At 43.3% G+C, this 24,112-nt stretch overlaps 1 protein-coding gene across 1 annotated transcript in view; it reads left to right on the forward strand.

Annotated features, from left to right (window-relative positions):
* The window catches only part of hcn2b (hyperpolarization activated cyclic nucleotide-gated potassium channel 2b), a 68,198-nt gene extending 44,480 nt beyond the window's left edge, over positions 1–23,718 (forward strand). The window contains exons 5-8 of the mRNA XM_014216326.3: positions 4,595–4,741; positions 6,427–6,667; positions 8,975–9,139; positions 21,980–23,718. Of these exons, the coding sequence (XP_014071801.3) occupies positions 4,595–4,741; positions 6,427–6,667; positions 8,975–9,139; positions 21,980–22,938 (1,512 nt within the window). The 3' untranslated portion in view covers positions 22,939–23,718. The remainder of the gene's footprint in view (positions 1–4,594; positions 4,742–6,426; positions 6,668–8,974; positions 9,140–21,979) is intronic.
* Positions 23,719–24,112: the final 394 nt, after the last annotated feature.

The following is a 24,112-nucleotide window of genomic DNA, read 5'->3' on the forward strand; positions in this document are numbered from 1 at the left end:
TGAGGTAAGGCAGGGCTTTACCTAGCAGAGACTTGTAGATGACCTGGAGCCAGTGGGTTTGACGACGAGTGTGAAGTGAGGGCCAGCCAACGAGAGCATACAGGTCGCAGTGGTGGGTAGTATATGGGGCTTTGGTGACAAAACGGATGGCACTGTGATAGACTGCATCCAATTTGTTGAGTAGAGTGTTGGAGGCTATTTTGTAAATGACATCGCCGAAGTCGAGGATCGTTAGGATGGTCAGTTTTACGAGGTTATGTTTGGCAGCATGAGTGAAGGATGCTTTGTTGCGAAATAGGAAGCCGATTCTAGATTTAATTTTGGATTGGAGATGTTTAATGTGAGCCTGGAAGGATAGTTTACAGTCTAGCCAGACACCTAGGTATTTGTAGTTGTCCACATATTCTAAGTCAGAACCGTCCAGAGTAGTGATGCTGGACCGGCGGGCAGGTGCGGGCAGCGATCGGTTGAAGAGCGTGCATTTAGTTTTACTTGAATTTAAGAGCAGTTGGAGGCCACGGAAGGAGAGTTGTATGGCATTGAAGCTCGTCTGGAGGTTACTTAACACAGTGTCCAAAGAAGGGCCAGAGGTATACAGAATGGTGTCGTCTGCGTAGAGGTGGATCAAAGAATCACCAGCAGCAAGAGCGACATCATTGATGTATACAGAGAAGAGAGTTGGCCCGAGAATTGAACCCTGTGGCACCCCCATAGAGACTGCCAGAGGTCCGGACAACAGGCCCTCCGATTTGACACACTGAACTCTATCAGAGAAGTAGTTGGTGAACCAGGCGAGGCAATCATTTGAGAAACCAAGGCTGTTGAGTCTGCCAATAAGAATGTGGTGATTGACAGAGTCGAAAGCCTTAGCCAGGTCAATGAATACGGCTGCACAGTATTGTCTCTTATCGATGGCGGTTACGATATCGTTTAGGACCTTGAGCGTGGCTGAGGTGCACCCATGACCAGCTCTGAAACCAGATTGCATAGCGGAGAAGGTACGGTGGGATTCGAAATGGTCGGTGATGTTTGTTAACTTGGCTTTCGAAGACCTTAGAAAGGCAGGGTAGAATAGATATAGGTCAGTAGCAGTTTGGGTCTAGAGTGTCTCCCCCTTTGAAGAGGGGGATGATCGCGGCAGCTTTCCAATCGATGGGAATCTCAGATGATACGAAAGAGAGGTTGAACAGGCTAGTAATAGGGGTTGCAACAATTTCGGCAGATAATTTTATTAATATGACTATCCACTGTATGTCTAACTGCTATGTTCAATGAAAAAGCTAAATATTTATAGATTTCCAATTTTCGAATTAAAAGCAGACAACATTATATTGTGTATGTTGTCAGAAACTGCGATTTAGTTGGATTTTTTCACCATAGTTTACCCAAGTTCCCCATTATATAATAATCTGAACTGTTTATGATGTTGTACTTGGCACCAATGTAATGCTTGACCATAAAAACATAGCTGTAGACATCACCTTTTCTGTGGTGTCATGTTTGATTCAGCAGATATGAAGGAAAATGCATTTTCCAGCTATGGCGGAATAGCAAAATGGCCATCAGAGCTGCCAGGGGGCTTTTTTGAGGTTGTACATGGCAACATTGTAGTCCTTGACCATAAAAACATAGGAGTAGACATCACCTTTTCTCTGTTATCATGTTTGGTTTAGCAAATATGAAGGAAATACATTGTCCAGCTATGGCGTTGTCCGGCTAGGCGTTTTTGCAATGGCTCCTTTTCTGAAAATGTTGAGGACTCTAAACTGTACACGTGTACCAAGTTTGATGCTTTCATGAAAAACATGGACTAAAACACATATATACCTCCCCAGGCCCATACATAACAGCAACAAAATGCCTGTTCCATGTTGGGGCAGAGAGGGAGAGAAACCAAAGCCCTTGAGGTGGGAGGTGGCTGGACTGGCCCTTGATCTCCTCCTTGGTGAGTCCAGTAGTGAGTACTGAATCTGTACTGCAGCAATTTCTCACAGCTGAACCCAGTCAGAGAAAGGAAAGGGAAAGGGGATACCTAATCAGTTGCACAACTGAATGCATTCAACCGAAATGTGTCTTCTGCATTTAACCCAACCACAGAGACAGAGAGAACAATATGGAGAAGGATAAATAAAGAGAGAAAGATAGAGAAAATGAGAGAGGGAGAGAGTGAAAGAGAGAGCTTATGCAAAATCCTCCTTCAGATGGGGCTAGCATTATCAGCCCATGTGGCTTGTCAATTAATCACTATGACTCTATATAGGACCACAGCTTCCTGTTGGTTCATTCATGTGTGGATTCATTGATACTTCCCCCTCCGTGATGTAATGATGGGTGGGGACCGGTAGTATAAAAACCAAGGCCGTTGATTACAAACGCAACATATTTCACCATTGTTTCTGGCTGTTTCTGCATCTGTACAGTAATCTATTCAACGTTTTATAATTCAACGGAAGCTGAAAAGGTTGTCCATGGTTGGAAGGGGGCGTTTACTGTATTGTTTTAATACACAGCTAAGTCACATGATTAAGCTACCTTCTTCTCTGTCCTTGTGTTTCGCGTTGTGTGTGTGACAGGTGTGTGTATTGTTAACTGAAATCCAATGATGCTTGAAACTAGAATAAAACTCAATTTTCTGCTCTTATATCAATGGATGAGCAAATACCCTGCTTATTCTTCAGTTGCAGCAACAGACTGTACACATGAAAGGGCACCATTTTACACTACTGTGTATACATGAAAGGCCACCATTTTACACTACTGTGTATACATGAAAGGCCACCATTTTACACTACTGTGTATACATGAAAGGCCACCATTTTACACTACTGTGTATACATGAAAGGGCACCATTTTACATTACTGTGTATACATGAAAGGGCACCATTTTACTCTACTGTGACTACAGTATATGTTTTCATAAAACCAGGCATTAAATATGTTTTGATGAAGCAGAATTGACACAATTTGATTGGCAGCTACCTCAAAGAGAGAAGGAAACACTGGATTTTAACACTGAATATGCTTTGAATCATTGAAATTCCATTTGAGCAGGGACCTTCTCTCTATGAACAAGCATAGAGTATACTTAGAGTACTACAGTCCAGCCACCACTTTACAAACATCAGATCAGAATGGTAAACTACCCCTGTGCATATACCCATCAATTCCACTAGAAGTAACTTACATCTATGCCTCTTAGAATAGTACCCAAGTACAGGAATGCATATTGCTCCAATTAATACCCTGTCCTCCACTGAATACAGCCATCATCATCATGCCAAAGAGTGGTTCCATGTCCAATAATATGACTACTGTGCCAGATAAACAGTTGTGGCAGGGTTATATTGGTTTGTGTTGACTGAGAGCAGGCCTGTGGTTTATTATATGTCAAATAGAGCCTGGTACACATCTGACACAGTAAATGACTAAAATGTAAATGTAGGAAATCTCTGGGGCTTTTAGGAGCTGTCACTTTTCCTCAAAAACTAAATGTTTTCCCTCTCCCAGCAGCTCTGTAGCATATATAGGTCAGGTGATTGCTGTGAACGTGTATTCCTTGTCTTCCCTATGTATGTTTATGTTCAATGTACAGTAAGAGGTATAGGACCACATATGTTTAGCTCATGGTTTCATGGATATGCAATAGGTTGTTTATGGTGAATTGTATTGTATGAGAATGCATACAACAACCACAATGCATTGAGTACTAGTGTTAATATCCTCATGACCTTAAAATAATAGTTAGGTTAAATATATATTTATCAAACGTTGTCTAAGCATCTATCGGAGTCCAACACGTGAATGCGTACACACAGCAGTGTTCTAGAATATTGGACCGTTGGCTTTCATACTTTTCAAATTCTCAGCGCTGCTCAAGCAATTTCTCCAACCCTCACCCCATTCAAATGGATGGCTGACGTGTACGTGGAGCCGCGTTGGTTGGGAATTTGGGGAGTTGCACATTCGGGCTGTGCATCCCCTGAGGACGTTGGTCTTAGAGCCGCATAGCTATGTCTGCCAAACATCATTTTTTTGGACAAACTGTTCCTTTAGTAAGCAGGTGCTAACTCCAGTCCATGAGTGCCCCCAACAGTACATATTTCTGATGTGGCCCCGGACATGCACACCTGATTCTACTTGTTAACTAATCATCAATCCCTTGACAAGTTGAATCTGGTGTTTTTGTCCGCGCTACAACCAAAATGTGTGCTGTTGACTCGAGGACCAGAGTTCGAAGACACTGCTATAGAACAAATTCCACATTCTCCATTTATATCAACCTGGACTCAGGGGTAGAGGTAACATTGTAAATGAAAATCCAGGACACTCAAATTAGTATTAAAATACTTGGAAAATAGATGTAAAGTGGCTAATTAGCCAAAATGCTAAAGTTGTCCATGATGAGATTCGAACACGCAACCATTGGGTTGCTAGACGTTAAAAGCCTGACCAACCACCCTCCTTTCATTTTTGCTTTCAGTAATCTTCTGTCTTATGTAACCATACCAAACGTAACATATCATGCTAATTGGAGTGTGCCCTCTTTCTTCCCTCTTTCTTTCTCTTCCCTCTCCCTCTATTTCTTGTTCTCTAGTACAAACAAGTGGAGCAGTACATGTCTTTCCACAAACTGCCGGCTGACTTCCGACAGAAAATCCATGACTACTATGAACACAGATACCAGGGCAAGATGTTTGATGAAGAGAGCATCCTGGAGGAGCTTAATGAACCACTGCGGGAGGTAAAACAACCAAACACACCATCAAAGCCCTGACAAGGTCTGACACTTAAAGAAAGGAACAAAGGAACTGAAAAACAATGTCTCTGCCCCGCATGTCTTTTGCAAACATGCCCACTGAGAAGTTCTGAAGTTCTGAACCACTTCTTTTAAATCACAAAAACTCTAATCATACTTTATTGGTCACATGCGCCGAATACCACAGGTGTAGACTTTACAGTGAAATGCTTACTTATGAGCCCGTTCCCAACAATGCAGAGTTAAAAAGTAAGACAAATATTTGTTGAATTAAAAAGTAAATAGTAACTCAATAAAAACAATAACGAGGCTATATACAAGGAGTACCAGTACCAGGTCAATGTGCAGGTGTACGAGGTAGTTGAGGTAATTGAGGTAATACAGTATGTACATGTGGGTAGGGATAAAAGTGACTAGGCCATCAGGATATATAATAAACAGAGTAAGAACAGCATGTGTGAAAGTGTGTCTGTGAGCGTACGTGGTGGTGTGTGTTGGAGTGTCAGTGTAGTATGTGTGAGTGTGTGGGTAGAGTCTAGTGAATGTGCAAAGAGCCAGTGAATGGGGGTCAGAGCAAAACCATCAAGATAAATAAAGAAGTAATAAAGGTGGTCTATGTAAATTGTCTGGGTAGCCATTTGATTGATTGACTGTTCAGCAGTCTTATGGCTTGGGGTTGGAAGCTGTTCAGACTTAGTGCTCCGGTACCACTTGCTGAGAAAACAGTCTATGACTTGGGTGGCTAGAGTCTTTGACAATTTTTAGGGCCTTCCTGACACCGCCTGATATAGAGGTCCTGGCTGTCAGGAAGCTTGGCCTCAATGATGTACTGGGCCGTACACACTACCCTCTGCAGCACCTTGCGGTCGGATGCCGAGCAGTTGCCATACCCAAGCGCTGGTGCAGCTGTAGAACTTTTTGAGGATCTGAGGGCCCATGCCAAATCTTTTCAGCCTCCTGAGAGGGAAGAGGCGTTGTCGTGCCCTCTTCACGACTGTGTTGGTGTGTTTGGACCATGATATGTCCTTAGTGATGTGGACCCGCTCCACTGCAGCCCCGTTGATGTGAATTGGGGCATGTTCGGCCCTCTGTTTCCTATAGTCCACGATAAGCTCATGGTGATTTTAGACTTGTGTGCAGCTGCTCGGCCATGGAAACCCATTTCCTGAAGCTCTTGACAAACAGTTCTTGTGCTGACATTGCTTCCAGAGGCAGTTTGGAACACAGTAGTAAATGTTGCAACCAGGGCAGAAGATTTTATGCACTTCAGCCCTCGGCGGTCTCGTTCTGTGAGCTTGTGTGCCTACCACTTCGTGGCTGAGCCGTTGTTGCTCCAGATGTTTCCACTTCAGAATAATAGCACTTGCAGTTGACCGGGGCAACTCTAGCAGGGCAGTAATTTTACGAACTGACTTGTTGGAAAGGTGGCATCCTGTGACGATGCCACGTTGAAAGTCAGCTCATCAGTAAGGCCATTCTACTGCCAATGTTTGTCTATGGAGATAGCTTGGGTGTGTGCTCAATTTTATACACCTGTCGGGAACAAGTGAGGCTGAAATAGCCAAATCCACTCATTTGAAGGGGTGTCCACATGATTGTGTGTATGTAGTGTATGTTAGTCTTAGACTTAACAATTCAAATTCAGTTACATTAATTATATTTTCCCTCAGGAAATTGTCAACTTCAACTGCCGTAAGCTGGTGGCATCCATGCCCCTGTTTGCCAATGCTGACCCAAACTTTGTGACAGCCATGTTGACCAAGCTCCGCTTCGAGGTCTTCCAACCCGGAGATTATATCATCAGGGAGGGTACCATCGGCAAGAAGATGTACTTCATCCAACACGGTGTGACCAGCGTGCTGACCAAAGGAACTATGGGCATGAAGCTTTCTGATGGATCCTACTTTGGAGGTATGCTCAACAATATCAGACCTTTTTTATGTTTGCCTGGCTGCTGCTGCTGAAAAACATATTATAAAAAAAAAAAATATATATATATATATATATATATATATATATATATATTTTATTCAATTCATTTGTATTCTATCGTGATGCTGATAACATACATCTACTATGGAAGAGAAATTAAATAAGTTACAGTACATTCATGTAGACTTAATTCCCATTATTTTCTCGCTCTAAATCAGGGATCATCAAGTACATTTTTTTCTGGTTAGGGGGCCTGAACGTATTTACAAATAATTTGTAGACTGCAAATTGACCGCAAGAAGACCAAACAGATAAAATATCTGACTAAAACATAACATTTGTATACAATCTTTTATGTGTGGGAATACATGGGAACAGTTTTCCAAAATAAAAATTACTTGGAGCTGATTTCCTGGTGTTTTTAGTCTTTTATGTCCAACAATACAAATTTAAAAAATGTATTAAAAAATAAAACCAACTGCGGGCCGCCAGTTGGGGAACCCTGCTCTAAATCCTATGGTCCAAACCACCAATGTCTCAACTATGTTCATCTAAAAATTGTAGCAGGCAAGATAATAAAATAAAAACACCCTGACATTTGACTTCTTCTCGCTAGTCTTTTCGCCCTGCAGCCAGTTTTGTCCCCATTTCCCATGCAGCCTGTCCTCTTCCCTGCCTGTTTTCGAATGCATCGCTGCTGTTGATCCACAAAAATGGCACAACTTTTCCCAATGTGTCTGGGCCATGGTCTGGGGGCTTTCTTCACATCCGGCTCCTCTTCAGAAGAGCAGAGTTCAGTTCAGTGGTGCTGTAGGTTGGGCTGTGAGGTGCCAGGAGCCAAGGGCGGATGCTGAAGGAGAGAGATCTACAGCAACACCCACGGCTCATAAATAACAGCTAATTAGTCCACAGAACACCAATGACAGAGCAATTAGTAATGTCAACCGTCAACGTTCAAAGCCAAGCCATTATACTGTATGCCACCAGGAAGCCAACCCTTTTCTACATGGCAGGGGCTAGGTGCACACTTGAATCAGAATGTCTGTTGGATTTATGGTGGTATTTGCCGATTCATCTGCTATTATTTACAATTAATAATATTACTGGAGAAGATACCGCATTTTGGTCCTGTTGTTGTAGTATGATGAGGGCATATGGAAAGAAGGTAGAAACTAGGTACTGTAATAGTTGCCCTAAGATAAATTAAATGTGGGCATAAGGGAAACGACATGGCCCATATTTGCCGTAATTTGTTTTTAAAGAAGGAAATACCGGAGTGAGTAAGTGGAGTCAGAATAACATCCAAGCATTGTGTTCTGCTGCTTTCCTCTGCAGCGCTCGGCATAGCGGAGAGAACGGAATCTCATTAATCTTGTGAAGAACTGTAAATCCCCCATCAGATAGCGGAGAGAGCTGATACTCAAGGTCACACTTTAATACCCTGTGAATAAGGAGCCATTTTGAGAGTGGGAGGGGAGCTGGGGTGGAGAGGGTTTGTCACTGCCGCTTACTGACAAGATTATTATGTAAATGTATAACTCATGAATGGAACATCCCTTTGTTGCTCTTTAATGGTGTGTGGGCCTCTGTCCGGCTGGCGGTAGCTGATCTTTTACTTGACTGCACTTCTTGTTAAATCCTCTTTTTCCATGGTCCCCGGGGGGGTTGCCTACCACTGTAAAAGCTGATATGTAGAGTGGAGCCAGTGCAGTTCCCCCATGCATACAGTAAATACTTTTTTTTCCCTTCACTGAGAGCCAGAGGATACCCTTCACACGCGACAGGAGAGCGAGGGGGGAGAACGGGGAGGCAGCAGAGTAAAAAGAGCATATGGTTGTCAAGACAACCATCAGCCACAGGCCAGAGAAGGAAGGGTAACACCTGAATGTAATGAACCTTGGCTTTACGACGTATCCAATCCTGTAGCTCCCTCCATACACTAAGCCGTCTCAACAGGGTCTTCGGTTTAAATGCCTTTCTCCTCTCTGTATTCATGCTCTGTATCCTCTCTGTAAATGACCTATTTCCACACGTGATAAATTGATACTGTAGGATTGTGTGTGCATTATATTTGAATCATAGTGTAGCAGTGTTTTATAAGATAGAAATAAGAAGACTAACGAGTGTGACGTCCAAGGGAACTTTGTCATGGGATCATGACATTCGAATGGCTCATGTTTTTTCTTGACATGTTTTCTGTAGCTTAGTTACAGTAATGATGCTCCCTCTGGCTGTGTAGTAATTGTGTCTGTCTCTGACCGGCCTGTCTTTCTCTCTCTCCCTCAGAGATCTGTCTGTTGACCCGAGGCAGACGGACGGCCAGTGTGCGGGCGGACACGTACTGCCGTCTCTACTCCCTGTCTGTGGATAACTTCAATGAGGTGCTGGAGGAGTACCCAATGATGAGACGAGCCTTCGAGACTGTGGCCATCGACCGACTGGACCGGATAGGTGAGACCAGCCTACCACTGACCAATAAATAAGCCACTGACCCATACAGGATTAGCTATGCGCATAGTTGAGGCGTTTTGTCATTCATAGAATCCGCAGAACAAAAACAGGCATACTGTATTCTATCAATGGAACCTACTGTAACTATGCCATTAATCATTTCTTTTTGACTTTCCTGGTTTCTTTGATTTCATTTTGGACCCTTTATTTAGATGCAGCTGCTGTATCTTCAGCATATGATTTTCACAAGATATGATTATTATCTCAAAATGACTGTGTGTGTCGTACTCCCCTGGGTTTACTGTAAATGTGCTCTCAGAAGGAGTGATGCTCATTTGTGAAAGGGACTGCTCAGCACACTGTCTAAACAGCTTCCTTATGCTTTCCTCTTCTGTGTGGAAGGGAGGAAGTTACCATATTTTCTCTTGGTTGCTGTGTTACCTCCAGTGTTGCCACGCTGTCAGTCACTCAGCTATCATCAGAAAGCACCTGGTTAGTGAATTCCGAGCTCTGAGTGTAAACATATAAATTATTAAACAGCGAAGGCAAGGTCAATGTGATGCTGATGTCACCGCTCGGTGACGTGCAAGGGCCCTGCATCCACCACCTGCCAGTGGTTGCCATAGCAGCCAGATTCCACATCAAGTACGAGACGTTCGGTTTCACACATTCAGAGGAGATTGAGTTGTCTTTGATCTTTGACAACAGATTAACACCTAACCTGATTAGAGCATAGGGGAGCACGAAAGGTTTCGTATTCTGTTTAACCCATTCATGTCCGTAACAGAAATGTTACATTTATTTTAATACACTTGTTCTCTGAGCTTACTGATGGACGAATCTGAAGACATTTTTTAAATCGGCCAAAGCACTTGTCTACAATGTGAGTTGTTGATATTGTACTATATTTTGTCTCCGGACACATGGGGTTACTGTTTTTACACATTTCATGAATCAAGTCATGTGAATGAATACATGTTTAAATGATCCGATCTTAAAAAATGTTGGTATATAGATTGTCCGGAACATTATATACGGTGCATTCGGAAAGTATTCATACCACTTGACTTTTTCCACATTTTGTTACGTTACAGTCTTGTACTAAAATGTATTAAATTATTTTTCCCCCCCTCATCATCTATACACAATACCCCATAATGACAAAGCAAAATCAGTTTTTTAGAAATGTCTGCAAATGTATAAAAAAAACCCCTGAAATATCACCTTTACATAAATATTCAACCCTTTACTCAGTACTTTGCTGAAGCACCTTTGGCAGCGATTATACCCTTGAGTCTTCTTAGGTATGATGCTGCCAGCTTAGCACACCTGTATTTGGGGAGTTTCTCCCATTCTTCTCTGCAGATCCTCTTAAGATCTGTCAGGTTGGATGGGGAGCTGCACAGCTATTTTCAGATCTCTCCAGAGATGTTCGATCGGGTTCAAGTTTGGGCTCTGGCTGGGCTACTCAAGTACTTGTCCCAAAGCCACTCTTGCATTGTCTTGGCTGTGTGCTTAGGGTCATTGTCTTGTTGGAAGGTGAACCTTTGTCCCAGTCTGAGGTCCTGAGCACTCTGGAGCAGGTTTTCATCAAGGATCTCTCTGTACTTTTCTCCATTCATCTCTCCCTCAATCCTGACTAGTCTTCCAGTCCCTGCCGCTGAAAAGCATCCTCACAGCATGATGCTGCCGCCACCATGCTTTACCATAGGGATGGTGCCAGGTTTCCTCCAGACGTGACGTTTGGCATTCAGGCCAAAGAGTTAAATCTTGGTTTCATCAGACCAGATAATCTTGTTTCTCATGGTCTGAGAGTCCTTTTAGGTGCCTTTTGGCAAACTCCAAGCAGGCTGTCTGTCATATGCCTTTTACTGAGGATTGGCTTTCGTCTGGCCACTACCATAAAGACCTGATTGGTGGAGTGCTGTGGAGATGATTGTCCTTCTGGAAGGTTCTCACATCTCCACAGAGGAACTCTGTAACTCTTTCAGTGTGACCATCTCGGTTCTTGGTCACCTCCCTGACCAAGGCCCTTCGCTCCCGATTGCTGTTTGGCCGGGAGGCCAGCACTAGGAAGAATATTTGTGCTTCCAAACTTCTTCCATTTAAGAATGGTGGAGGCCACTGTGTTCTTGGGGACCTTCAATGCTTCACAAATGTTTTAGTACCCTTCCCCAGATCTGTGCCTCGACACAATCCTGCCTCGGAGCTCTACGGACAATTCCTTCGACCTCATGGCTTTGTTTTTGCTCTGACGTGCACTGTCAACTGTGGGACCTTATATAGACAGGTGTGTGCCTTTCCAAATCATGTCCAATCAATTGAATTTACCACAGGTGGACTCCAATCAAGCTGTAGAAACATCTGAAGGATGATCAATGGAAACAGGATGCACCTGAGCTCAATTTCGAGTCTCATAGCAAAGGGTCTGAATACTTATGTAAATAAGGTATTACTGGTTTTATTTTGTATACATTTGCAAAAAAATCGAAAAGATGTTTAGGCTTTGTCATTATGGGGTATTGTGTGTAGATTGACGAGGAAATTGTTTTATTTTAGAATAAGGCTGTAACGTAACAAAATGTGGAAAAAGGAAATGGGTCGGAATACTTTCCGAAATGCACTGTACACTGAGTATACCACGCATTAGGAACACATTCAGAACAGCCTATCCAAACACATCCATACACACTCTCTTTTACACACACAGCGCTAGAGTACATGCAGTATAAGGAAATCCAGTGCAAGTTAATGGAGACTGCACAGTGAGTCATTTTACAGCAATTTCCCTAACTCAATATTAGGAAGGTTTTACAAAACATATATGTGTGCGCCCCCTTTGCCTTCAGAACAGCTCAGTTCATTGGGACATGGACTCTACAAGGTGTCGAAAGCGTTCCACAGGAATGCTGGCCCATGTTGGCTCCAATGCTTCCACTGTTGTCAAGTTCGTTGGATGTCCTTTGGGTGGTGTACAATTCTTGATACAAACTCAGCAGAGTTGCAGTTCTTGACACAAACTGGTGCGCCAACTACCATCTCCTGTTCAAAGGCACTTACAGTGGGGGGAAAAAGTATTTGATCCCCTGCTGATTTTGTACGTTTTCCCACTGACAAAGAAATGATCAGTCTATAATTTTAATGGTAGGTTTATTTGAACAGTGAGAGACAGAATAACAATAAAAAAATCCAGAAAAACGCATGTCAAAAATGTTATAAAATGATTTGCATTTTAATGAGGGAAATAAGTATTTGACCCCTCTGCAAAACATGACTTAGTACTTGGTGGCAAAACCCTTGTTGGCAATCACAGAGGACAGACGTTTCTTGTAGTTGGCCACCAGGTTTGCACACATCTCAGGAGGGATTTTGTCCCACTCCTCTTTGCAGATCTTCTCCAAGTCATTAAGGTTTCGAGGCTGACGTTTGGCAACTCGAACCTTCAACTCCCTCCACAGATTTTCTATGGGATTAAGGTCTGGAGACTGGCTAGGCCACTCCAGGACCTTAATGTGCTTCTTCTTGAGCCACTCCTTGTTGCCTTGGCCGTGTGTTTTGGGTCATTGTCATGCTGGAATACCCATCCATGACCCATTTTCAATGCCCTGGCTGAGGGAAGGATGTTCTCACCCAAGATTTGACGGTACATAGCCCCGTCCATCGTCCCTTTGATGTGGTGAAGTTGTCCTGTCCCCTTAGCAGAAAAACAACCCCAAAGCATAATGTTTCCACCTCCATGTTTGACGGTGGAGATGGTGTTCTTGGGGTCATAGGCAGCATTCCTCCTCCTCCAAACACGACGAGTTGAGTTGATGCCAAAGAGCTCCATTTTGGTCTCATCTTACCACAACACTTTCACCAGTTGTCCTCTGAATCATTCAGAGGTTCATTGGCAAACTTCAGACGGGCATGTATATGTATTCTTGAGCAGGGGGACCTTGCGGGCGCTGCAGGATTTCAGTCCTTCACTGCGTAATGTGTTACCAATTGTTTTCTTGGTGACTATGGTCCCAGTTGCCTTGAGATCATTAACAAGATCCTCCCGTGTAGTTCTGGGCTGATTCCTCAGCGTTCTCATGATCATTGCAACCCCACGAGGTGAGATCTTGCATGGAGCCCCAGGCCGAGGGATATTGACAGTTCTTTTGTGCTTCTTCCATTTGAGAATAATCGCACCAAATGTTGTCACCTTTTCACCATGGTCTTGTAGCCCATTCCAGCCTTGTGTAGGTCTACAATCTTGTCCCTGACATCCTTGGAGAGCTCTTTGGTCTTGGCCATGGTGGAGAGTTTGGAATCTGATTGATTGATTGCTTCTGTGGACAGGTGTCTTTTCTACAGGAAACAAGCTGCGGTTAGGAGCACACTCTTAAAGGGAGTATCTCAGCTCGTTACCTGTATAAAAGACACCTGGGAGCCAGAAATCTTTCTGATTGAGAGGGGGTCAAGTACTTATTTCCCTCATTAAAATGCAAATCAATTTATAACATTTTTGACATGCGTTTTGCTGGATATTTTTGTTGTTATTCTGTCTCTCACTGTTCAAATAAACCTACCATTAAAATTATAGACTGATCCTTTCTTTATCAGCGGGCAAACATACAAAATCAGCAGGGGATCAAATACTTTTTTCCCCCACTGTAAATATTTTGTCTTGCCCGTTCACCCTCTGAATGGCTCACATAAACAATCCATGTCTCAATTGTATCAAAACTTTAAAATCCTTCTTTAATCCATCTCCTTCCCTTCATCTACGCTGATTGTAGTGGATTTAACAAGTGACATCAATAAAGGATCATAGCTTTCACCTGTGTTTTTAATGCTTTGTACACTCAGTATATACCCAAAAAATATCTAAAGAAATCCACTCACACTCTCTCCCATGTACACAACCCTAGAATATATGCTTTATAAGTAAATTCAATGGAGACTGGATCTCTCTCTCTCAGATCTTAAGAATTGTTTGTGTGTGTGTATATATATATATATACTGCTCAAAAAATAAAGGGAACACTTAAACAACACATCCTAGATCTGAATGAAAGAAATAATCTTATTAAATACTTTTTTCTTTACATAGTTGAATGTGCTGACAACAAAATCACACAAAAATAATCGATGGAAATCCAATTTATCAACCCATGGAGGTCTGGATTTGGAGTCACACTCAAAATTAAAGTGGAAAACCACACTACGGGCTGATCCAACTTTGATGTAATGTCCTTAAAACAAGTCAAAATGAGGCTCAGTAGTGTGTGTGGCCTCCACGTCCCTGTATGACCTCCCTACAATGCCTGGGAATGCTCCTGATGAGGTGGCGGATGGTCTCCTGAGGGATCTCCTCCCAGACCTGGACTAAAGCATCCGCCAATTCCTGGACAGTCTGTGGTGCAACGTGGCGTTGGTGGATGGAGCAAGACATGATGTCCCAGATGTGCTCAATTGGATTCAGGTCTGGGGAACGGGCGGGCCAGTCCATAGCATCAATGCCTTCCTCTTGCAGGAACTGCTGACACACTCCAGCCACATGAGGTCTAGCATTGTCTTGCCTTAGGAGGAACCCAGGGCCAACCGCACCAGCATATGGTCTCACAAGGGGTTTGAGGATCTTATCTCGGCACCTAATGGCAGTCAGGCTACCTCTGGCGAGCACATGGAGGGTTGTGCGGCCCCCCCAAAGAAATGCCACCCTACACCATGACTGACCCACCGCCAAACCGGTCATGCTGGAGGATGTTGCAGGCAGCAGAACGTTCTCCACAGCGTCTCCAGATTCTGTCACGTCTGTCACATGTGCTCAGTGGCGAATTTGCCAATCTTGGTGTTCTCTGGCAAATGCCAAACATCCTGTACGGTGTTGGGCTATAAGCACAACCCCCACCTGTGGACGTCGGGCGCTCATACCACCCTCATGGAGTCTGTTTCTGACCGTTTGAGCAGACACATGCACATTTGTGGCCTGCTGGAGGTCATTTTGCAGGGCTCTGGCAGTGCTTCTCCTGCTCCTCCTTGCACAAAGGCGGAGGTAGCGGTCCTGCTGCTGCTGGGTTGTTGCCCTCCTACGGCCTCCTCCACGTCTCCTGATGTACTGGCCTGTCTCCTGGTAGCGCCTCCATGCTCTGGACACTACGATGACAGACACAGCAAACCTTCTTGCCACAGCTCACATTGATGTGCCATCCTGGATGAGCTGCACTACCTGAGCCACTTGTGTGGGTTTTAGACTCCGTCTCATGCTACCACTAGAGTGAAAGCACCGCCAGCATTCAAAAGTGACCAAAACATCAGCCAGGAAGCATAGAAACTGAGAAGTGGTCTGTGGTCCCCACCTGCAGAACCACTCCTTTATTGGGGGTGTCTTGCTAATTGCCTATAATTTCCACCTGTTGTCTATTCCATTTGCACAACAGCATGTGAAATTTCTTGTCACAGAAGTGTGATTGACTTGGAGTTACATTGTGTTGTTTAAGTGTTCCCTTTATGTTTTTGAGCAGTATGTGTGTATATATATATATACATATATACTGAGTGTAAAAAAACCATTAAGAACACCTGTTCTTTCCATGGAATTATAATTGAAAATGACAATCTTAGAATGTCACTGTGGCCTGTTTAGACACTTGTACTAACTATGATGACACCAAATGTTTTGCATTCATACCAAACATAATTTGATTTGTGGTGCGTTTTGATATTGTGCAAAATATTGTACAAGGACGCGAATGGGTTAATTCGTCTGCTGTTTAGCTATTCTCTAGATTTACTGACAACAGAAGCATCCTGGATCAAAGGCATAGTATTAGACTAAAAAGTAACTGGCGGGTAGAAAGCTAATGAATTCCAGATCTAAACAGTAATTCAGAGGATGACAATTCTCTGTTAACCTTGGAGTTATTTTGGAACGCAGTCTTTTTCCGACACCTTCACCTAAAGCATTCAAAGAAATCATGTTTATAAAGTCTTGTAGTTTACACAATGTCAGGACAGGAGACTATGATCCTTCTGTTTAGCAGATCAGGGTGTGTACTACAGTGCTCTGGCGCCTTTAGGTGTCTATGGAAGAGACAGTAGACTAGACTCATTGAACTCTATCCTGACCCTAAGGAAACATAATAGACTTGGCCCTTTTGGCCTGGAGCCTATAGCAGCCAACCACTCTGCAGTCAACTGGACTGTGTTGTACCATGCTAGCTAGTTATGCAGCTTGAATTAGAGTGAATGTCCCTGTCAGACTGTATTTTCCATGTTCTCCCAGTCCCTCAGACTCATGTTTCAATTCCACCTGATGTTTTCATGTGGGTGTCACTCTATTTGTTTTTAAAAGTCCGATAGAGACGGACAAGTTGAAAATCCCCTGCTGATGGGGGGGAAAAACAGAGTAGTAAAGATGAAACTCTGAAACTTGAGAGGGGGCGGAAGTAATAATGCTGGGAGTTTTTTTTTAATGCGCGTTCAACTAGAAATGTTTTGAACGCTGGAGAGATGAGAGAGATGGATCTGTGATCTTACTTGGCCGCCTGCGTGAGCTCCGTGAAGGAGGCAATTTCAGCTGCAAATTGGTTTCTCCCCCAGCACCATCACCAACCCAGGCCCACACAACCACTACACACATGCACATACCACAGGCACATGTTGATCCACCTCATGTCTGAGAAAACACAGGCCACCCATCTTCACCCCAGGTGTTTGAGTGTGTAATCGGTCAGACTTAACATACCATGACAGAAAGGTCATAGGGCCTTGTGTTTACAATTCAGGTGGTGCATGCTATAGCTGGGACGATTAACTGAAAATTGCAGATACCGACATTGCCCGCCTCTTACCAAAGCATTTTGCTTACGTCCGTAAACTGGTGATTAGGCTACACAATGTTTTTTAGGGTTCTATTCATACCATTATTTGGTCAACTGTAATGTGCATTAACCTGCTTCCTGCAAGTAAAGTATCTGTCCCTCCGCCCCTGTTTCGCTGCCCGCTCTCAATCCCTCCCCCCACCTTGTGCACGGAGTGAAAGGAGCATACGAACAACATTTCAAAATGTAATTGCAGGAAAACCCCTTTTTGCCTAATCTTTCTGTTGTTAAAGAGAGGGGAGTCTCTGCTTCCTGTATGTATGAAAAATATTTCTCAACACTAAATATTGAGAAAATACCACCGCTTTACAAACAGAGTATATAATTGAGGTGATGCGTTGGCGGACCGTGCGCACCATTTGTGGTGAATGCATCATCAAGTGCCTACATAGGCCTAACCAATGGAAAGTTTTTGTTGGACATTAATTAGATCAATTACATGGCTATCTAGCAACAATATCATATTTAGGGTTGGCAATCCAGCTAATATGTTTTGACTTCCACTTCCTTAGGTGTTGAATTATGTAGTATAAAGCCTAAGCCAATATGCACAAAAAGATGCAGGTAACTTAATCTCTAAAGAGCCTCAAATGAATCTGATCATTCTAGATCCTATTTTGACATGTTATGTATGTATGTATGTATGTATGTATGTATGTATGTATGTATGTATGTATGTATGTATGTATGTATGTATGTATGTATGTATGTATGTATGTATGTATGTATGTATGTATGTATGTATGTATGTATGTATGTATGTATGTAATATTCCCTGAACATGTTAAATAAAGTAGCTAACTTCTTTCATGTCTTACTTGGCACCTTAAAAGTCCTGCCGTTAACGGAAAGTGACTGTGCATTAAAAAAATATACAGTACCAGTCAAAAGTTTGGACACACCTACTCATTCAAGATTTGCCTATATTTTGAATATTTTCTACATTGTAGAATAATAGTGAAGACAACAAAACTATGAAATTACACACATGGAATCCTGTAGTAACCCAAAAATTGTTAAACAAATCAAAATATATTTGAGATTCTTCAAAGTAGCCACCCTTTGCCTCAATGACAGCTTTGCACACTACTGGCATTCGCTCAACCAGCTTCATGAGGTAGTCACCTGGAATGCATTTCGATGAGCAGGTTTGCCTTGTGATTTTGGAGAATTTATTTCCTTCTTAATGCATTTGAGCCAATCAGTTGTGTTGTGACAAGGTAGGGGTGGTATACAGAAGATAGCCCTGTTTGGTAGAAGACCAAGTCTATATTATGGCAAGAACAGCTCAAATAAACAAAGAGAAACGACAGTCCAACTGTCATGCCCTGACCTGAGAGAGACGTTTTTCTCTGTTTAGTTAGGTCGGGGTGTGATATGGGGTGGGCATTCTATGTATTTTATTTCTATGTTTTGGCCGGGTATGGTTTCCAATCAGAGGCAGCTGTCTATCGTTGTCTCTGATTGGGAGACATACTTAGGCAGCCTTTTTCCACCTGGTTTTTGTGGGTAGTTTTTTTCCGTTTAGTTGTCTGTTGCCTGACGGAACTGTTTGCTTTCGTTTTGTTTCTTTGTTTAAGTGTTTTCATTATAATAATAAATATGAGCACTCAACACGCTGCGTTTTGGTCCACTCCTTTTGACGATCGTAACACCATCATTACCTTAAGACATGAAGGTCAGTCAACCCGGAATATTTCAAGAGCTTTTAAAGTTTCTGCAAGTGCAGTCGCAAAAACCAAAAAGGGCTATGATGAAACTGGCTCTCATGAGGACTGCCACAGGAAAGGAAGACCCAGAGTTACCTCTGCTGAAGAGGATAAGTTCATTAGAGTTACCAGCCTCAGAAATTGCAGCCCAAATAAATGCTTCAGAGTTCAAGTAACAGACACATCTGAACATCAACTGTTCAGAGGAGACCTTATGAATCAGGCCTTCATGGTCAAATTGCTGCAAAGAAACCACTACTAAAGGACACCAATAAGAAGAAGAGACTTGCTTGGGCCAAGAATCATGAGCAAGATACATTAGACCAGTGGAAATTTGTCCTTTGGTCTGATGAGTCCAAATGTGCGATTTCTGCTTCCAACCGCCGTGTCTTTTGTGAGACGCAGAGTAGGTGAATGGATGATCTCCGCATGTGTGGTTTTTCAATGGGACAGTGACCCAAAACACACCTCCAGGCTGTGAAAGGGCTATTTGACCAAGAAGGAGATTGATGGAGTGCTGCATCAGATGACCTGGCTTCCACAGTCACCCGACCTCAACCCAATTGAGATGGTTTGGGATGAGTTGGACCGCAGAGTGAAGGAAAAGCAGTCAACAAGTGCTCAGCATACAGTTAAAGTCAGAAGTTTACATACACCTTGGCCAAATACATTTAAACTCAGATTTTCACAATTCCTGACATTTAATCCTAGTAAAAATTCCCTGTCTTAGGTCAGTTAGGAACACTACTTAATTTTAAGAATGTGAAATGTCAGATTAATAGTACAATTATTTATTTCAGCTTTTATTTCTTTCATCATATTCACAGCGGGTCAGAAGTTTACATACACTCAATTAGTATTTGGTAGCATTGCCTTTAAATTGTTTAACTTGGGTCAAATGTTTCGGGTAGCCTTCCACAAGCTTCCCACAATAAGTTGAATTTTGGCCCATTCCTCCTGACAGAGCTGGTGTAACTGAGTCAGGTTTGTAGGCCTCCTTGCTCGCACACGATTTTTCAGTTTTGCCCACAAATTATCTATAGGATTGATGTCAGGGCTTTGTGATGGCCACTCCAATATCTTGACTTTGTTGTCCTTAAGCCATTTTGCCACAACTTTGGAAGTATGCTTGGGGTCATTGTCCATTTGGAAGACCCATTTGCGACCAAGCTTTAACTTCCTGACTGATGTCTTGAGATGTTGCTTCAAAATATCCACATAATTTTCCGTCCTCATGATGCCATCTATATTGTGACGTGCACTAGTCCCTCCTGCAGCAAAGCACCCCCACAACATGATGCTGCCACCCCCGTGCTTCACGGTTGGGATGGTGTTCTTCGGCTTGCAAGCCTCCCCCTTTTTCCTCCAAACATAAGGATGGTCATTATGGCCAAACAATTCCATTTTTGTTTCATCAGACCAGAGGACATTTCTCCAAAAAGTACGATCTTTGTCCCCATGTGCAGTTGCAAACCGTAGTTTGGCTTTTTTATGGCGGTTTTGGAGCAGTGGCTTCTTCCTTGCTGTCGATATAGGACTTGTTTTAATGTGGATATAGATACTGGAGGAAACGGGTACAATAGTATCTTCACAAGGTCCTTTGCTGTTGTTCTGAGATTGATTTGCACTTTTCACACCAAAGTATGTTCATCTCTAGGAGATAAAACGCGTCTCCTTCCTGAGTGGTATGACGGCTGCGTGGTCCCATTGTGTTTATTCTTGCGTACTATTATTTGTACAGATGAACGTGGTACCTTCAGGCGTTTGGAAATTGCTCCCAATGATGAACCAGACTTGTGGGGGTCTACAATTTTGACTGATCTTAGCTGACTACTTTTGATTTTCCCATGATCTCAAGCAAAGAGGCACTGAGTTTGTAGGTAGACCTTGAAATACATCCACAGGTACACCTCCAATAGGCTAATTGACATCATTTGAGTCAATCAGAAATTTCTAAAGCCATGACAATTTTCTGGAATTTTCCGAGCTGTTTTTAGGCACAGTCAACTTAGTGTATGTAAACTTCTGACCCACTGGAATTGTGATACAATGAATTATAAGTGAAATAATCTGTCTGTAAACAATTGTTGGAAAATTACTTGAGTAAAGCACAAAGTAGATGTCCTAACCGACTTGCCAAAACTATAGTTTGTTAACAAAAAATGTGTGAAGTGGTTGAAAAACAAGTTTTAATGACTCCAACCTAAGTGTATGTAAACTTCCGATTTTCAACTGTATGTGGGAACTCCTTCAATACTGTTGGAAAAGCGTTCCTCATGAAGCTGGTTCAGAGAATGCCAAGAGTGTGCAAAGCTGTCATCAAGGCAAAGGGTGGCTACTTTGAAGAATCTCAAATGTAAAAGATATTTTGATTTGTTTAACACTTTTTTGGTTACTACATCATTCCATATGTGTTAATTCATAGTTTTGATGTCTTCACTATTATTCTACAATGTAGAATATAGTAAAAATACAGAAATACCCTTGAATGAGTGTCCAAACTTTTGACATTTATTTATTTATTGTTATCGAGCAAAATGGGTCAAGAATTCAATTGATTACAATATGACATTTTGTCCAGCTCTAGTACACAAACACACACAAGTTAAAACATCTACAGTGAGCCCACTGACACATACGGAGGCTTGAGTGTATCTTCCCTTCTCAGTGCAAAATTACTGTCTGTGAATTCAATAGCGAAGGTGCATAAAGATGGCGGCCCCCATGTACTTACCACAAACGCCTAATTTCCTAAGTTTGCTGTATTGTACAGTGCTGTCCATTACTCTTTTTTTAATATTGGCATTAGCACATGATCCCAATTTTAGCTCCAAGATGGCAGCAATTAAAAAAAACAAAAAGTAGATTGTGCTGAGTTACACACTGAACCATGTTGCGCGCCGTAGATTAAAAAGTCTGTGGATAGTGCTAGAACAATGGTGTCATATCTGAATTCCTCCATCTTTATGCACCTTAGCCATTCACCCAGACAACCTCCAGATAGGCAGACTGAAAAGAGATATGAATAAATGTCTGTCCTGATCAGGTTAACTGCTTCCAGCTGCCCCACACTCTGTTCTGCTATGCCAGCAACTTCTCTAATACCAACTAATCAGGGGGGAGAGCGCTATTACTGTAGGGCACTGTTAGGAGTATTCATTGGACCATTTGGCTGTTTATTACTTTGTATAATGTATTGATTGTGCTGATTCTACAGTGTAACAGTGTCTGCTCAGGTAACAGAGTCTCATCTCTCCTCTTCTATTTTCCATCCTCAGGGAAGAAGAACTCAATCCTAATGCATAAGGTTCAGCATGACCTCAACTCGGGTGTCTTCAACAACCGAGAGAATGAAATTATCCAAGAGATTGTGAAATATGACCGTGAGATGGTGCAGCAGGTGGACATGCAGAGGCCTCGTGCCATGTCCATGTCCAACCCCCCCACGCACGGGGGCATCTTCGCTCCTCCAGCCCCACCTCAGAGCTCAGCCATCGCCACCCTCCAGCAGGCTGTGGCTATGAGCTTCTGTCCCCCCATGGCAGGCCCTCTGGTAGGGGCCGGGGCCCTGCAGTCACCCCGGATGGTAAGGAGGTTCCAGGTGATGCAGAGCATGTCAGCCTCCCCTCCTCCCCAGACTGAGCAGACCATGCAGCCCCAGCTACACGCCGGTGGTGCCTTCGCCTCCGCCCTCTCCAGCCCCCCCATCCAGAGCCCCCTAGCTGCTGGGGGACGGACATTCCAGTACGGCCCCTCTTCTGGCTCCCAGCTCTCCCTGGTCCAGCAGATCGTGCCCAGCCCCCCACACCGGCCCAACACCCATAACAGCACCCGCTCTCTGCACATGGGCAGTCTGAGTCAGGACGCCAGGGCATTGTCTGCCTCTCAGCCCTCTCTGCCCCAGGGAGGGGCTCAACCCGTGGCCCCGAGCCCACCACAGTCCAACCGTGTTTCCTCAACCTCCATTGGGCCACCTCAGACCCCCCCTGGCTCTGTGGGGCTCAGGAGCACTGTGACTCATAGGATGGTGCTGCCCCACCAGATGTCTGTGGGGGCGTTTCCTCTAGCCTCCCTCCCGGGGACTCTGACATCGCTGGGGACAGGCATGGGTATGGGAGTGGGCATGGGAGCAGGCTTGGCGCCAGCCCAGCCGGACTCGGGTTTACCCAAAAAGGACTCCAAAGCCAGCCACCCTGAGACAGACCATGTCAGATCGAGGCTATCTTCCAATTTGTGACCTTTATTAGATTTCTGCAGAGCCAGGGGTTTTTGGTTGTGGGAACTGTGGAAGGTTTCGTCCTTCTACCCAATAATCTCCCCTCTCCCTGTCACGCGGGGCTGAATATGACTATATGCTGTGGGACCTTGGAGAGGGAGCGGGAGACCGGAGCTGAAAGACAATGTATAACTAACAATATAGTTATTATCAGAGGTGGGATGTTTCTACTCCACCCACCGACATAGATAGTAGATACCGGCCGTACGTAGTAGTAGCACCTTCTCCCCACATCTCTCCTTTATTTACTCTCTTTACTGTAACCATATTCAACATAAATAGCACGCATCTCTCACCCACTATCTATATAGTCGAACAATACAAACTGGCAGGGACAAGAAGAAAATCAGGAACCTGCTTCAGATGACGGCCATGACATCAACGCTTTGCAGAAGTTGTTCTGGGATTTCCTCTTTTCTCTACGGACTGGTTTTAACAAAAGTTCTACTCATGTCACTGTAATATTGTTTCAGAAAACAAGAAAATGTTTTTTTTAGACCATGTCTTAAATTATTGCATTTCTTTTTTTTACAGGTTGGGCTTAAACAAAATGTTGCATTGTATTAATGGGATTAATAATATATTTCTGAAAAAAAAAACGAGTGGACAGAATTTCACTGCCTTGATTTCAACATTTGAAGCCATATCCTTTGTGTGTGTGTGTGTGTGTGTGTGTGTGTGTGTGTGTGTGTGTGTGTGTGTGTGTGTGTGTGTGTGTGTGTGTGTGTGTGTGTGTGTGTGTGTGTGTGTGTGTGTGTGTGTGTGTGTGTGTGTGTGTGTGTGTGTGTGTGTCTTTATAAGGAATTCATATCTATAAAATATATCTTCCCCCTTTCTCAAATTGTATTTGCAGATGACAGTGTAGGTATAATTTCAGTATTTTTCTTGGAGTCTACAGCCTACATTTCATTCTAGCTTGGCCAGAATACAGCTAGGGTGCAAGTGATATACACTACATGCCCAAAAGTATGTGGACACATACTCGTCGACCACATCTCATTAGAAAAACATGGGCATTAATATGGAGTTTGTCCCCACCTTTACTGATATAACAACCTCCACTCTGCTGGGAAGGCTTTCCACTAGATGTTGGAACATTGCTGAGAGGTCTTGCTTCCACTCAGCCACAAGAGCA

Source organism: Salmo salar, chromosome 10 (genome assembly GCF_965601325.2).
Source record: "Salmo salar chromosome 10, fSalSal1, whole genome shotgun sequence".
In the NCBI taxonomy this organism is placed as follows: domain Eukaryota; kingdom Metazoa; phylum Chordata; class Actinopteri; order Salmoniformes; family Salmonidae; genus Salmo; species Salmo salar.